The sequence below is a fragment of the Cyrtonyx montezumae genome, unplaced genomic scaffold, assembly GCF_038088225.1.
Source record: "Cyrtonyx montezumae isolate F1298 unplaced genomic scaffold, pur_monq_1.0 scaffold_3, whole genome shotgun sequence".
Classification (NCBI taxonomy): domain Eukaryota; kingdom Metazoa; phylum Chordata; class Aves; order Galliformes; family Odontophoridae; genus Cyrtonyx; species Cyrtonyx montezumae.
Genome location: NW_027072034.1, coordinates 56,889,592 through 56,907,295, shown reverse-complemented (window position 1 = coordinate 56,907,295; position 17,704 = coordinate 56,889,592). Strand labels below are relative to the sequence as shown.

At 36.0% G+C, this 17,704-nt stretch overlaps 1 protein-coding gene across 1 annotated transcript in view; it reads right to left on the bottom strand.

The window, feature by feature from the left end:
• Positions 1-17,704, bottom strand: part of DSCAM (DS cell adhesion molecule) — a 435,055-nt gene that overhangs the window by 141,458 nt on the left and 275,893 nt on the right. The window contains exons 9-11 of the mRNA XM_065741676.1: positions 17,114-17,392; positions 7,734-7,853; positions 3,409-3,582 (exon numbers count right to left, since the gene is read on the bottom strand). Of these exons, the coding sequence (XP_065597748.1) occupies positions 3,409-3,582; positions 7,734-7,853; positions 17,114-17,392 (573 nt within the window). The remainder of the gene's footprint in view (positions 1-3,408; positions 3,583-7,733; positions 7,854-17,113; positions 17,393-17,704) is intronic.

Below are 17,704 nucleotides of genomic sequence, written 5' to 3'. Positions count from 1 at the left end.
CACATTTCCACTCTAGTCAGTTCCTAACAGAGCTTGTCCTTTATGTGTGTTTAATTAAAGCTGTGCTTCTTCCATGCCAGCACCAACACACTAACAGCATTTGCTCTTATAGCCATGCTGGGAGCAGTATGTGTGTTAGTGGATGTGTGAGGGTGTACAGACACGTGCTTGCCTGCTATCTCAGAGCCAGAGGGCTTTTCATTAGATTCAAACAGCAACTGACTCTCCAGGGAAGCTCCTGCTCTTATTTGATAAGGGATGCTCTTTTATCACACATGAAACTGCATGCAGTGATCAGACAGGCAGTGTGCATAGCTGCCAAGCAGAGGAAAGCTGTTTTTCCATAGCATATTACAGCAGTGCATTGCTACTACAGCTGAAGATTGGCCCAGAAATGCCCAGTTATGGAAGCCACAGAAGCTGGAACTTCAATGGGCCCACAGAAGAAATAAGCAATTAAAGTACTTGCTTGAGAGATATGGAATATCGTGGGTTTTTTTTCAGGAAACACAGCCAGTATGGTATATGAGAGTGGAAAAGACATTTGAGCTACTGGGGTTTGCAAATCAAATAGGGTTGACATTCTTCCTTTCTTTAGCTATTCATTCTCTGTCACTGTAACAACTAAACACCTCTAAACATCAGTGATGTTATATATAGCTTTCCAATTGAGAAAAAGTTGTTTTTTCCTTGCTTTCAGAAATATATGTATATATATTAATATTATATATATATAAACAACATTCTTATTACCTTCAAGGGAAAAACTTTTGTTAAGCTAATTGACATCTCATAACTTCAAAGAACTCTGTTAACCTTCAAGCATCCTGTAAGCACGAACGTGCATAGCTTGGTGATCTTCAACACTTCTCAGAAAGGTCACCTAGGAACACCTGGCATACTGAAGTGCCAATACATTCTTTCTCTCCTTAGTGAGAAATTATATTCTAAGACCTTTTCTCATAATCTTTTCTCTATATTCACAGGTATGTTCACACTTGGAGTTACAGCTAAAGCAAACCAGAGAACTGGATTGCTTTGTCTTCTATGCCCAGAAATTACAGGTAGGTTGATGTTATATATAAACTCCAGATTCACTAGAATTTTTGTATTTTCTGAGTTATCTGTCAATGCTCAAGTCAAAATGAGTGCTGCTACAGTATCTATAATATTTTGTAGCATACTGTGGTATCTACTCCATCTGTATCAATTGTATTTATGTGTTGCATCTTGAGAATTAAGTAAATCTTTTCTAATCCCTGGTTGTTTTTTTTGTTTGTTTGTTTGTTTTTTCTGTTTATGATGTTTTCAAGAGTTGCTCTTGGTATTTCTTTTCTGTTCATTCATTCTTTTCTTTTTAGTCCTCGATGGAAGAATTTTTGTAGTTCTTCATTATTCAACCTTATCTAGTAAACAGGTACACATTTTTGAAATGAGATGTTAACCCAGGCATGTCCAACCCATGGCCTACAGACCACATGTACCCCAGCTCAGCTTGCAGGGCCCACACCTCCTGCTGCTGCATCACCATGGCAGCAACTCTGCCCTGTCAAGCAGACCAGCCTGGCCCTGGGACATGGAGATGGCGCAGCTCAGTACTGATAAATAATATGGCACTTTGCTGAATTTGCAAGGAAATCATGTCAGTTCTCAAAGATGAAAATTTGAAAACACATTGTATTCAGAAACATGCTGCCAAATTTGATGCAAATCAAGGAATGCCTCATGAAGACAAAATAGCTGAACTGAAAAAAGTCTGTTACCTAAACAAAATATTAAAAGAAATAAAATAAAATGGACTCTGTTATAAAAGCTTGTTATGTGATAGCAAAACTGATTGCAAAAAAATCAGAACTGTTTCCTGATGGTGAGTTTCTTAGGCAATGTATGAAAAGCACAACAGATATAATGTGTCCTGGTTTGTCTCACTATACCACAGGCAGGTGAACTGAAGAAAAAGGAAAATCTATCAAAAAAATCTGGGAGAGTAAAGTTGCTAATTTCAAATTTTATGCTTTGACAATAGATGAAAATATTGATTCTACAGATACGGCTCAACTTGCCATTTTCATTGGAGTTACTGGTAACAAATACAATATCAATGAAAAAATGGCTTCTTTGGTGCCACTGAAAGACAGAACTAAATCTCTTGATTTGTACAAAGCACTAAAAGAATAAATTACAGTGTTTTTATTTAACTTCTGTCAGCATACCTGGTATAGCTACTGACAATGCCCAAGTGATGGTTGGTAAAAAATGTGTGGGTGCTGATTATGGGGTCACAGACATCCTTTTCTGAAGGAAGGTGGCCAAGTTGAGGTAAAATGCTAAAAACACTTAGCAAAGTAAAATAAAGTCCTTTATGGAATCTAAAGGAAAATTTGTGCCAGAACATGAAGATTAAAAATAGCTCATAGATTTAGCATTTTTGGTGGATTTGATTGCTCATTTAAACAAGTGAAACATATCTTCAAGATGAAAATCACTTCATCTTAAATTATGGTAAGCTTGTTATGGCAAATAATACCATGCATTTTGATTGATTGGCTAAAATCTGTCCCGCAAACAGTGAAAAATATGCATCCATGCTTTCCATTTTGATAAAACAATTTGATAATAGGGTTCCAGATTAAAAAAAAAATCCTTTTTTTTTTATATTTATGTCTTCATTTTAGTCAACATAAATACATTACTTGCAAATTTTCATGTGGTATTTATAGAGCTACAACCAGACATTCAACTAAAAAAAAAAAAAAAAATTGGTCATGTCTCTTTACCAGACTTTCATAAACCCTAACTTACCAGAGAAAAATACCCCTTGCTTCGCAGTCACGTCTTATTTATGTCATCACTTTTGGGCAGTACATACATTTGCGAACAATTATTGTCGAGGATAAAGCACAGGAATAGTAATATTTCACAAAAAAATTGCTTATGAAAATGTTGAGAACTCAGTAGAAATGGCAACCACTGCTATAGAACCAGCTTGATACACTAGTTTCACCAAAACGAGGTCAAACAGCTGACTAGCTTTATGTTTTTGTTGCTGTTTTTTATGTTTTAATAAAAAATACATTAAAAATAAGTTTTGTTTTGTATATACATTAAATTTATTATACATTCTGTATTCGGCCCATTGCAATTCCTGTTTGCTTAATATGGCCCAGGCAAGCTGAAAGGTTAGACAACCATGTTGTAACCCTTTATGCCTTTAAATCTCCTTTTCTTCCTTTACTATGTTTTTTTCTTAACCATACTGACTTTCCACGTGCTGGCACATTCAGCTGAATACCAACATGAAATTAGAAACAAAAACAACTTCCTTCATCTAAACTAAGGATGCAATACACAAGCCCTTTTTCACTTAATGGTAATATCTGGATCACAGAGAAGTGTTTTAGTTCTTACTTTTAACAGTGAGGTACATGGACTTGCTGACGTCTGCTCCCACATCATTGCTGACCTTGCAGAGGTAGTATCCACTGTCTTCTTCAAGCACATGCTTAATCAGCAAAGAGCCATTTGTGAGAAGCTGGATACGACCATTCAGTGCAATTGGCTGGAACTGAGGAACTCCGGCACCTACAGTAGGACCAGTGCAAAAATAAATTAGGAAGGAAAGAAAGTGTCCCAGGTTGTGTTTTTGTTGTTGTTGTTTTAATGAAATAAGGCAGAACCTACTGCTTCCTGTTCTTTGAGACTCGATTCAATTACAATACAAACAGTTCTGTCATCGCTAGAAGAAATAGATTGTTTTTTGCCAAAACTGAATTCATTAAATGGAAAGAAGAAAGGATTCTGTAACTTAAGGGTAACAAAAATTTGCTCATGTTAAAAGGGATAAAAAGGGCAGAAAGCAGGGGCAAAAGAACCAGGAAGGGAGAGAAAGAAAATAAAAGAGATTTTCAGACAGCTCATGGGTAAAAAGGAACATTTGCTGTACATTTAGAGGCTAATAAATAATTGACAATTACAGCTGAACAGTCATACAAGTATGCATCCCTTATGCATACACCAGATGAATTTCTTATGACAAAGAGTCATGTCTGTTGTAGTAAACATGGAATACTCAAGGGATGTTTAGGACCTTGTTTGCTGAACTCTGGGTAACATAGGAAAACGCATCAGAGACTGTGATGCTTGTTTCCTCCTTTGCTGACTAACTGATGACACATAAAATGCCTTCTCTGACTTGTCTGGAGCCAATATTCATTCAGATTTAATAAGAAAAGGACTGATAAAGAAAGAAAGAAAAAAAGAGCTCAGAACATTAGTTAGGCATGAAGTGTCATGTTTGGTAATACCACAGTAATGGAAAATCCATAAAATCACAGGAAGCCAAAGATTTTCATATTAACTTTTTTTTTTATGGAAAAAATCCCCTCCTTAATACAACTTTAATATTGAAAAAAAACTTTTAGAACCTTTGAAATGTGTATACTTGCAGATAGGCATACAAATTCTCATCTTTAAGATAAGTAATTATGATTATTTATCTTATTTATAATAGTTAATAATAAGTGGCAGCTCGTTGGAGAAAGACACGTGGACATGGCTCACGTATGTTTTCACTTGTGTTTTCAGATGGCTGCTTTGCAAGTTTATGAACCATCACATCTTTGTCCTTTCTTAGAGGAAGGTTTTTTTTCCCACCTCTGCATGGTTCTGCTTAAACAAGGTGAGACAGAGGAATAAAACGAATGTCTACTTCATATTTCAGTATTGCAGATGATTGTGCTACTCCCTTCCACCATGAAGAACAAGCTGAGAATGTTAGCAGAGTTACTGGACCTAGTGTCTGACGACTCTTCAATTACTGCTGGAGTGTTAATCATAGTACAAATAGCAAAGATTGAAATCCCAATCCTAGCTGGCTGTGTTGGACCTACTAGAAATAAGTCAGTGGTTATTTAGGGAACAGGGGATAGGACATTGACATACTGTCCACATTGGCATACTGTTCAGAGGTCCACCACAAGTTCAGATTTCTCCAGCATGAGGAACTCATTCAATGTGTTTTAAGATCTAGTTCTTATAACAAGAGCTTTCCAACCTACTTTAGCAGCAGGAGTTTTTTCAGGGAAATCACAAGATAGTCTTCTTCAGTGTAATTGTGATATACAACATTCTGTTCATGAAGCTGACTTCTGTCAGCATTAGTTAGTCTATGCAGTTGGCTGAGTCAGCCAAGGAAGAAACACAATGAATAAATACCATGGAGAATGATTTTATATAAAATAGCAAGCTATAACAAACTCCAAATACAACATTTAGAATATTAAAAAAGACTAGATGTATACTAAAACTTCTTCTAGTCCTAAGAAAGTTTGCTTTGGGGACTTACAGTTACACTGAAACTACCTGAGGCTTTTACTATGGTCTTAGAAGTGTTAAAGGGATAATAGTCTCAGAGAAAACGGCTGTCACTGATGATTTATCAACTGTTTTACTCACATACTTATCCTCTTCCTCCCCTATTTAATCTTTTTTCTTTAATAAAACATTCTTCCTGTCATTTAACTGGAAGGCACATTTTTGTTTCTTTAATTCTACCTGTCTGCAATGGATTGCCCAAGCAGGTAGATGCAAATACTCAGTTATTGTACCTCTTCACATGAGAAGTTCCAGGAAAAATTTGGTGCTCAGAGAAAGGAAAGAGCTGATGGACCTAATGATAGATGCATACGTACAACATTTTGCATAACATATTGCACAGATTTCGAACTCTTTCCATGCACCATTTCTGCTATTACAGCCAAAATCTATCCTGAGTAATGACAGCAGCTTATCACGTGCAACTGCATGTGTCTGCAAGAGGACTACATGCTCATGAATCAATGAATTGCAGAATGGCTGAGGTTGGAAGGGACCTCTGGAGGTCATCTGGCCCAACGCTAGCTTCAGCAGGGACACACAGAGCAGGGTGCCCAGGCTCATGTCCAGGTGGCTTTTGAAGGTCTCCAAGGAGGAGACTCCACAGGAGCAGCCTATGCCAGTGCTCTGTCACCTTTGCAGTAAAAACAGTGTTTCCTAACATTCTGACAGATCCTCTTGTTTTTCAGTCTGTGTGCACTACCTCTTTAAGTCTTAACATATTCTTGATAACTATGGAGTGTCTGTATTGATCTTTTGTTACGCTCCAGAAATTTTTAATCAGTTACCTGTCCTTCCCAATGCACAAAAAGAAATCTCCTATTACATATGTCACCAACACAAAAGGCCAATGACATAAACATTCCTACAGACATATGCATGTCCTTTGCACTCTGTTGTGGAACTTACAAATAAGCTACAATCTGAATGTCCTACACTACTGTGGAGCACACAGATAAGCTATGATTTGATTTTGCTGACCTCACCTCAGAAATTACTTTGGAATTTTGTAAAAACATAGTTGATAAGCTAATTATATGAAGGGTCTTTTAAAGGCAAGATGTGCCATATAGCCTACCAAACTGTGCATAACAAGTATTGAAAGTGAAATCATGTGTTAGGAAAATAAAGCTTTCCCTAAAAATACTGACCTTTTCACCTGAGTTACTTTCAACCAAAAATTGAAACTGCAATTTGATAGCTATGCCTACATGAAGTATTAACTAAAACTTTCTATGACTTGAATACTTTAGAGCTGTTAATCAAAAACATTAAAAACAGTCTCTTGATGATAGAATATCACTAAAATCAAATCACTGTCCCTTTCTCCTTTATTAAAATGGGCAGCTTATCTCTTCACAGTTAATTATAACTCAGCTAGCTTGACTTGGCCTCCTATTTCGACACACAAACAACACAAAGCAGAATTACTTCGTTATGACCTATATTCATAATTAAAACATGATGATTAATGGGTTTCTGAGAGCTATACCCTTCTTGCCACAAAACAGAATTTATGAATATAAGGAAAAATAATTGTAACATGAACATTCATCTTCCCCTATGCTTTTTCTATACATTTAGTTTAGATTTAAATCCTAAGGAAACCAAACACTGCATGGAGCATAAGGATCTCTTTACAGCACCTAGTTTTGTGATTGCCTATATTTCATTTGATGCATGTTTAAAGTTCATTAAAGAGTTAATCCACATACATGGGATACAGAATTTGAAGAGTCTGTTTTCTCATTAAAACCAACCAGAAGACAACAGGCAAGAATATGAAACTTAACAGGCAGCAGATTTTAATTAAAAAGTAGTCAATTTCCTGTGGTTACTTAGGGTCAAGTGGAGGCAGTTTTAATGTTCTGTTACATGAGAAGAAAATGTTAAAGCATTATGTAAAGTGCATACCAAATTACTGCTTATGCTAATGCTACCTGACCTTAATTCTTTGCTAAAAAGATATGATTGGCTGTGTTATCACAAATTTTGAAGGGGAAAAAAAAGTCTGCCAAATGCTGCCAGTGAACCTTGTTTTGAGGTTGTTTCAATTAAAGCCACATCTCTTTTCTCTCAGCCATTCACTACACTGCTCTCCCACTGAGACCATAGCTAACAGATATGCTCATCCACAAACTCAAAAGTCTCTACAACAGTCTAAAAGTCCATAGAGGTCAGCCACTGCATCTGTGGCAATGACCAACTCAAAGTGCTTTGGGATATGATGGAACTGGAAAAACAAGTGCTTCCCTTGCTGCACTCCATTTGCTTTCAAGTACATGATGTTTAAACCAGTAGCTTAGCAGTAACTGAACTAAAATAGATTTTGTTCTCATTGATCATGGAGAGAAACTTACCTTTTGAGTACTTCCAGACAATGGTAGGAACAGGATAACCTTCTGCAGAGCAGTTGAGAATTACAGCTTTTCCATAGATCCCATCCTGGTCACTTGGCTGAACCACAAACCTAGGGGGCACTGCAGGAGGAAGCAAAAGAAGCAGTGAGAATTTGTGTAAAACTTAAAAGCAGCTTTTTGATGTTCCAGTGACATAGTAAAGTTGGCTTTATGGAATTATTTACTTACTGTCAAAAAAATTATGCATTGCTTGCCAAAGGTAAACAGAAGCACTAGTTTTGATAGGGTATAAAAATAAGTTAATAAAAATCTCATTGTAGCAGAGGTTACAAAGTGGAGTACCAGACAAATCAAAATGTCATGATCAGAAAAGAAATACTTTCTAACAAACGGAGAGGTCTGACAGGTGTCAAAGACCAACTGAAGTTTTCTGTGTTTGTTGTTGTTGTTGGTAACATAGATCTGGCAGGTTTTAGAAGAAGAATTAGAATTTTATATAGTGTGAATAACCTTAAAGATATAACAGCTTTTAATAGCAATTAGATCATTTCATATTAAAATGAGGATTTTTGAATTCTTTCCAAACACGGCCACAGGCAGGTTCAACACATTATGTTTAGATTACGTAGTATCAAGAAATCAAAGTCGGAGACTTTCACAGAACTTTCATCATTATTTAGTTCAGTGATAAATACCTGAGAAAAAAAACAGTAAATGATTTGTGTTCTTATTCCACAAGTTATTTTTTCTTTTCTTAGAGTGGTACAGAGAAAATGTAGAAAGGTGAATGAACCTAACAAAGATTTTTTCATCTCAAATTGAGTACAGTAGCATGCTGAGATGTAACACATAAGGAGAAATCATAAGGAGAAATCCTAATAGTCCATTGCTTGAACTAACTGTTAGGGCCACTGTAGCATGTGCACGTAGATACACATGCACAGTTATGGCTTCACACCGGGTCCATCCAGGGCTGAGTTTGTCTGGAAACTGTAGACAGTATAGAAAGCCCCCTTCGTGCTTTGGCCCATCCCACCTTCCAAAATTTCCAACTGGACCCATGACCCCAGAAATGGCAGATATTAGTAAAGGAAGTATAGGAGAGGGATGTGACATCAGAATATTTAAGACAGCATAGAAAGGGATCGTCAGTACAGTGATCACTTGTTCAAGGTCCAGAAACAGCTTGTAATGGCCAAAAGTACAATAACACTCATACAAGAAAAAAAAAATTATATGGCAGAAGCACAGCTGAGCCACCCTTTATATAATAAATGACTTTTTTTTTTTTAATTATAAACACTCATATACAAAGAGCAGCTCTTGTTAAACCAGAGTCTTAAGTTTTCCTTAATAAGAAACTTAAGCTGTCAGTGTTGGGTATGGATAGGACTGGCATCTAAAGGAGGCATCTAAAGATATTCTCCAGGTGCAGAGAATACTCATCACAATGGCTTGAGCCTTCCTCCTCATGTCTCTATAATACAGTGCTCCTCTACAAATTTTCTCTTTCCACTTAAAAGATGAGAATAATTTTCTAGAGGGAAAACAGTCCTTTTAACTGACCATTTTGCTTATTGAATCCCTAAGATACAGGGAAAAGCTGCTTATTGCCTAACACAAAGAAAGCTTACTTTCTTGAAACACGTCAGCAGGTAACAGAAGGAACAAAAAACAACAGGTGGCAAGAGCCATCTTTGTACTAGGAGAGATCATGTTTCTCCTCTTTCTGTAATGGAAACCATTATTATATTTATTGCTGTCAAACGTTTCAGCTTTCCAAACAGCTGCCACGCTCACAAACGGAAATCGTGTGTTGTGTTAATTCATGACAGGTAAGCACCAAACATGAAGCCCCAGCAGCAGCAGCCTTGGGCAATCACCCATCCTGTTTTAATTATCCACTCTGAAAAACATTCACTTTGGTAGCTCAGTTCTCACTCTATATTGTATTTATCATCAAACACAAAGGAGTTCCAAGTACTTATTTTCCAAAGTAGGCAAAATGGATAATTAGTTGTACAAATATATTTGATTTAATAGAAGTTTAAGGCATCAACTTGTTTCATCTGAAGAACTGTAAATAAATTACTATTCCTAGCTTATAAAAATCGATTACAAGCTGCTTATCTAAGAATACCATAAGCAAAACAAACAGACAAAAAAAACCACTAGACAAACAAACAACAAACCAAAATCCCACACCAGTTTGATTAAAAGATATTGTGTAGGTGAAGATAGTGGAGTTTAAGGTGTATGGAGAAACGACATATAAGTTCATCTATGTGATAAATCTGCATACACAGAACACATCTACCCAGGCCAGTATGCTGACTCTGGGAAAGGACACATTATTTGTGGAGGGGAAGCAAAGAAGATTCCATGATACATTTCCTTTGCATTTCCTCAGCATCCAAAATTGTCCTGGTCTGTCCATTATGCATTTAAAGATCTGTTCCATGTTGGTTTGTCTAGTCGCCTTTTAAACTCGCCAATAAATATTACTTCCACAACTTCCTTAGCTAGCAAGTTATAGAAATTCATTATCTGCTGTGAAAAGGAGTATTCTTTCCTTTGTGGTTTAATCAGACCTCCACTTAGTTTTACTGTGTCTCTCCTTGATCCAATAATGGAAGACTTGGTGAAGAACAGTTCCACATTCTTCATCTACCACCTTCTTGATTTGGCAAACCTAATTACCTATCATTACAGTCCAGAATGAAGTCAACACATTACATCACCCAGGAGTGAATATAAGTATGAGGTATTCCAATAGAGAGAAAGTAACTGAAGTGGAATAGCACTGGATAATGGGTCAATTCAAAAGCCTTAGGATATTCAGAAATTAAAATTAAAGGTAATATATTCAGTTTCTTCTCTTGAGATTATTCAAAGAAAAGAGGACTATCATCCATGTCTTGTTAATGTAAGTAGAAGCATTTGACTACACAAGATGACTTGAATTGAATTAAAAGATGTGCTTTCTCTAAAACTGAAAGAAACTACTTTTTACCCATCTCCTCTGTCCCCAAAAATTCACCTCAGTTGTGTCAGTTTTACAGGTGAATGATTAAAATGGGTGCAATGAGACAACAGATAATTACTGGACTCTCCTATCACTGAAAAGTGTGAAGTGTATAATATATATATATTTAAATTCTCTCTTACAATAAGACATTTTTGTAAATTCTTTATTTCCCTCTCTTTCAAAAACTATTTATTTATATTCCTCATCTGCTCTGGATGACATTGGTCATGTATACTTGCTTTTTTTGTTGGTTTATTTTTTTTTCAAGAAATAATTTGATTAGTATATTAAATGGATGAGCACAAGCAGAAAGTTCTGAAAAAGTTAAGCAAGATAGTATACTATGCATACTATATAATAAAGAAAATCAGACTTCAAAATACTATTTGCATTAAAATTATCTGTTTCCATAATGCATTTATCTAATCCTTCTTGGCGGGTATTGAGAAAAATGGATAGATGTCAAGGATAATGTTATTCAAGCATTTTTATGGAAATGCATCTTTCCACGTCTTTAACTTACCCACGGACTGTAGATATAAGTGTTGAGTTCACCTTAAATGATAATAAGCTCTGAACTGAGCTTTTAACATAATTGATTTCATTGTATTTCTATATTTATATAACATGAAATTTTGCTCTCATGTTCTTGATATCACCAATAGTAATCATTACTTTTAATACAGAATGTGATACCAGAAAGGGAACTGTGGAAATTGAATTTTGCTGTATAAGCTTCAGAACCAGGCATATTATCAGCAGTCATACTGTATCTCTGTAGTGCTCCATAAACACAGTATTTCTGAACCTAGGCAAAAACTCTGCCTTCATCTGGTAACCATCAATTTCCACATTCAATGAAATTTCAGTCTTCCTTTAGGACTACTTATGGAAGTTTGAACTGCTGCTGTGATTATGAGGACATGTATCCTTAGTTTTATTATTGCCCATAGAAATCATACATGATGCTACAGTGAAACAAAATCCCTCATTCAATGACCTTTCAATTATTTCTGTCTAGGTAAAACCACAGGATTTTTCTGCTTATAGAAGTGATGAAGAAGTAAACAGAGGAGACCTTTGTATTTTTCTTCCCCACTGATAGTTTCTTTCTTAATTTTATTTCAGATTAATAATTTCTTCAGTGCTATGTGCTATCATACTTCGCAAGATGAAGTAGTTCACTATTTGGTATAGATTTTGATACTCAGCTTTAGATTATAAAGCTACATTCACTATTTCATGATCTTTAAGGAATTCATTAGCCCTTAAAGAAGACTTCTTTAGTAAGAACTTACCCAAGTTTGTTTGTCTGATGTACTTAAGTAGAATTAGTGGAGAAGTAAAGCTATTAGATTTCTTTGTCTCTCCCTTGCCATAAAGGTGTGAGCATCCTCTACCCATTTATTAACGAAAAATTCTGAAATAGCTTATGAATATGACTGAAGAGTTCTATTTTTATTATTACTTTTGTTTCATCACCAAAGACTTTTGAACCCATAAAGAGGGCATTTAAAATTGCTTTAAGTGAGCTTCTGTTAGGATCTCTCATTTAATGCAGCCCATGGATCTGTGATGAAAAATGAGCTCTTGAATTGTTTAATGTAAAGTGCAATAAGTTGGCAAATGTAAACTATTCAATGGCTGAACCCTAAGGACCTAAAAAAGGAATTTTCCATCAACGATATGATTAGCAGACTCTAGCTCTCACAAAAGGAAAACAAAGGATGAAAAAAATCATAATAGAATATTGAAAGTAACATGAATGCCATACTGTCATATTAAAGGAAGGAAAATTATCTACTAATCTGAAATAATCCTGATAAGATAGGAAAATATAAGTTGGTACATTAAGAAGACACCACTTACTAATGTCATTTCTGCTTGAAAGAATGGACTTTACTACCTAGTAACTTAATTAATTTGTGTATGCTGACATTCCCTAATTTAATTTTTCTTTACGTAAATCCAAAAATTCTTTATGACTTGTCTTTATGACAGAGACCAGATGACAAACTGAAACTTTCCTTCCTGGACTTCCAGTCTCTGCAAGTGTTTTGGCTCCCAAGTACAGATGAGTATGTTACACTCAAAAGCAATTCTGAAGGGCTCCATCCTGCAGAGGGCTACTGAAGTGAATGAAGAAATAATCTATGACATTTACCTAGAATACAGTGTTTCATTTTTACAGGGAATATTTGTACTTTACATTTAAATCGTACTGTCAAAATGATGGAAGAATTTTAATCAGCCAAACCAACCATTGATGTATTAATGAATGAGATCATTAAACACTGTACTTCAGCAGAAATGAACAGTTATTCAATTTGGTCATTGGACCTATGGGGTCAATTTAGCTGAAATAGGGAAACCATTTGCTATGCAGTTCAAGAAAAAAAAAAAGAAAAAAATGTACTTTCACAAAACAAGACAAAGCCTAGAGGTTTTCATTGACCAGATTTGTCTCATGAAATCATTACACAGAAGGCACTTCATTCATGAGTAATCTTCAAAGCTTCAGCAAAGAAAGTAAAGGAATTTTGATACCAGCTGCAACTACAAATCTTTTCCTGGCTTTTCCATCACTGCATTTGCTGTATCTTACCACTCCCAAGTATCAGAAAGCAGACTGATACTTTCTATATTCAAGGCTCACGGACCACGCATTGGGTGCTTAACTACATAACGATATTCAACATTCCTAGTAAGTACAAAATGATAACACATTTATGCTTAATGTACTGAATGCATTAAGGGGCATTATTAGATATTTAAAGACCTTATCTCAATTTTAATTTATGATCTATTCATTAACAGGAATTTTAACATCATGGTTTATGCACCCACTGCTATCACTGAATTCTCTGTTCTTGCAGCACCTGCACAATTATAATACATCTATAAGATCTTTTCAGTTACCAACTAAAACATTTTTCACTGCTTTTTATTTCATAATTTTTTCATTCTCAATTTCAGAAACTCTATAGAAGTGAAAAATGTGACAAAGTGTATATATTTCTTTAACCTCTCTTTAGAGGTTTTTAGGCAGTCATAATGAGTAAAGCCTTATTTAATCCTGCATGATGTATAAGTATTTGACAGGGAAAATGTTTTCCTGATTTCCACGGGTGGCTTTCATGATGGAACCTTGTTCTTTCCTTTTTATTAATAACATGCCTAGCAAACCAGGAGTGTGACAATAAATATAACAATAATTATGTATAAGTTTTTGAGAAAACTTTCTAGCTTGCCCTTTCAGCTTGTAATTTTTTTATGAACTTCCAAGAGGAATTGCAGGCTGAAATCCAGTGCAGCTCAAAATTAAGAGAATGAAAGCTCTACTTCCACTCACCTGCAGTTTCTACTTGTACTCCCTGGATGCAGTGAAGAGGGAAGCTTCTCCCATTGTCTATTTAATCAACTTTTAGAAGATACTGCACTTCTTTTTTGCAGAGGAGCTCACATGAACTTGCTATTTACTGGAGCTCACCTATTATCAGCTGTTTGGTAGTACACCGCATCACACTTAGGAAAGATATTTCTAATTTTTACATTAAGATTCCATTCTTTCATCTCCATTGGAGGCATTTTCCCATGTTCAAATTTGTCTGAAATTGGTCAATAAGTTGCTGGAGAGGAGAAGTACTGGATGACCCATGTCCAGAACATGCAGCTAAGACTTATTTCCATCTCCTCACCAAGAAACCTGTGGCTAAAAGAACTGAGACTGCTCTAAGTGCTTCTTCATCCAGGGTGGTATATCTCCTCAGCAGCCTTCTACCCTCACTTTATTTCTCTCACTGTCTTCCATCTAATACATGATGCTCTGAAAGAAAGCTCTGTGGAAGCTAGTCACCTGCTTGTGATGAAGACAAGAAAAATCCAGCCCTGCTGTCTAGATATTTTTAGGACTTCTCATTATTGCTTAGATCCTTTTAAACAACTCAAAATAACAGGAACAGTTAACAGGAACAGGAACAGTGAGGACAACTCAAAAAGTGCCCACCAATTTTGACAAGTGATTGCTTATCTTTTGCCATTTTATAATCCTAGCAAAATGGAGTTCAGTACCATTTTCCGTAGGAAAAACATAGGAAATCTACAGCAAAATATGAATGTCAAACAATAGACTACACCTGATCAAAGATAAAATACTAGGGAAAAAAGCACCGAAGTATTAATGTGGCTGTATATTCATGTACTAATGGTTAAAATGTAGCAAGCCATTGGCCTGTGTTCCTCCATTCATCTTAGAAATGGATTTGATTTAGATGATACTTCTAGGCCTCTCTATGTACTGTAGAATGATACGGACTCTCACGTATATTGAAAACGTGTTAGTATTCACCATTTTTGAGTCTATTTTAAAAAGAAAACAATGACAGAAAATTTGTGGGGAACAGTCATATTGCCTTTGTTTTCTTCATTTAAATCCCTCTTGTGGAACTTAAATGCCATTTCTTCTCCCTTTACTTAGAGAAAAACTGCTCAATGGATTTAGAAAAAATATTATATTTCCTTTATACTGTACCCAAGAACAAAAAGATGAGGAGGGATCAGAAAGCTTGGAGGAGAAATAGGGAAGGAAATCAAGTACATACTGAGATGTCTATAGTTTGGGTTGGACGAAAACTAGTAGTGATCACAGTTAGCCCTCTGATGTCTATATTCTGCCCCCTGTGGAATAAGAGAGCTAAAACAGTTCAATACTGAGGGAAAGAGGTCAGTCCAGGGTTCTGGCTGAAAATTCAGGACAAATGATATTATATTTTCCTCTGCCCCTCTGAGTGGGAATTATTAACACAGATGCATAAGTAAAATTGATTAAGCCATTACCATTTAAATTGACAGAGAGAGAAGGGCTTAAAGAAGGTTGCTGCAGAGCACTAGCTGGGGTAGAAAGATAAGCAAGAGGAGAAAAACTAAGTAGCCCTTGTACCTCCAGGACTACTACTCCAGAAAGCTTTTCCTGGGCAAGACATGCTGAAAAGCTACCTTCCATCACTGCCACGGGTTTCTAAGAGTGTTCTTGAGGCACACACACCAAAAGGCTGTCATATCACCACTGACAAAGAAGTGCAATTACGGCAGTGACACTCAGAGAGAGCAGAGATATCAGTGTCAATGTTGAGAAAAGGGTGAAAGAGTAAAAACTTTGACTTGCACAAATGATTTTCCTACAACTTCAAGTAGTAAGTATGGCTGCAGGTCACATGCTATCTCAGTTGTTATTAGATGGGAATTTCTGTGTAGAGCAGACATAACCAGAGCATTGCCTGTTATGATGGAAGGTTGAAAATCTTCCCTTTTCCAGAAAGAGAGATGGGAAAAATTGTTGTGCTATTTGAATAATATATAGGGTTAAAAGCCAACAGAAGTGTGTAGGTCACAAATAATCAAATACATGTCATTTATTAAAATACTTCTTTTTAAGAATTAATGGATAGATGGAGAAAGCAATAGACACCTGAACTGAATAATGCTTGATGGTAACTTATGGTAAATTTATAAGATGATCTTCAGCAGACAGAAAAAAACAGGGGCACTTGCAGTATTATAGTGTATGCCTTTTTACCTTGAGGAGTCTAATGGCTTGGTAGCAAGAAGGACATGGTGGAGGGAGAAGAGAGTAATAGCTTTACTGTATTCAAAAGTGAAAAATTAAAAACACTTTGTAAAGCTTTTGGAAAAAAATCAGCTCTCTTATGTTTGCACACTAAGTTTTAAAACACATCAAAAGTTATACTCTGTGGAACTTGGCCAAAGTATGACTTGAAAGGCATAAGATATTGGAAGTATTTCTCTAAAAGGTCTTCTTCACATAAAATATTTACTTACTGAAGTTCTATATTCACATTTATTTCAAGGAAAAATGTGAGTTGAACAAGAGCAAATGGATCATGTTATTTGAGTAACAAACACAAACAAGAAAAAGAATGTCAGTATAAATGCTTTGCTTTTACAGTGAGGTAATGTTACACAGGAAGCAGTTCTAAATCAAAATTGAGGATAATCAGCCTCGAAAAATAACAGAGATTAATTTGGTATCCTTTGAAATACTTCATCCCAAGGAGTGGGCTTGCTTCTCAAAGTTGTTTGGAAAGTCAGTGCTGTGGTTACCCCATTCACACTTTGCATTTCAAGGTTTTCGATTAATTTCAAGACTCACCATTTTCAGATAAAAAAGTCTTTTTTTGTTTCTGTGCTTCACTCCTGTGTGCTTGCTCTCTGTTATGATAAGAAGGATTACCATATTTTCCTGTTTCATACTTTCCCATCAAACAGATGTCATTACAAAATACTGATGATATCCACTTAATTGGTGCCCTTCAAACTAATTATGTCTACTTACCTCTCACAATTAATTGGCTTTGGTGCTCCACAGCTGCCGCATCGTTTCTAGCTATACAGGTATAATTCCCATTGTGCATCAGTGAAAGATTAGAAATCCGTAAGGAGCTGGTGAAGTCAATGTTGTCAATGGTCACCCCAAGGCTGGCTGGGATGGGCCTGCCGTCCTTCTGCCAGGTGATGGTGATGGGCAGATCTCCAGAGACAACCACACACGGAATGAAGACCCGCTGCCCAATGGAGAACCTTGGGAACTCGAAAGGCTGAATAAAAGGAGGAACTGAAACAAAAGAGAAAAGAGGAGTTGTTGCAGATATGATCTCATTTCTGAAAACACTGTAATGGAACTGATATTCGGTATGTGCAAAACTGAGTATGTAATAGCAATACCTTCAATAACTACAGGGCATTGTTAAACTTAAAAAAAAAAAATCTTTTGCAGATACCTTTCTGAAATAGGCTTTTTCTTGGCTACCAAATGCATTAAGCAGAAACGAGAAGCAGTGAGATCCTGGATTCTAGAGACATGAGATCAGCATTGGCAGAATCCTGCAAGAGCAATCAGCCCTTTCTCAAAAAATCCCACTGACAG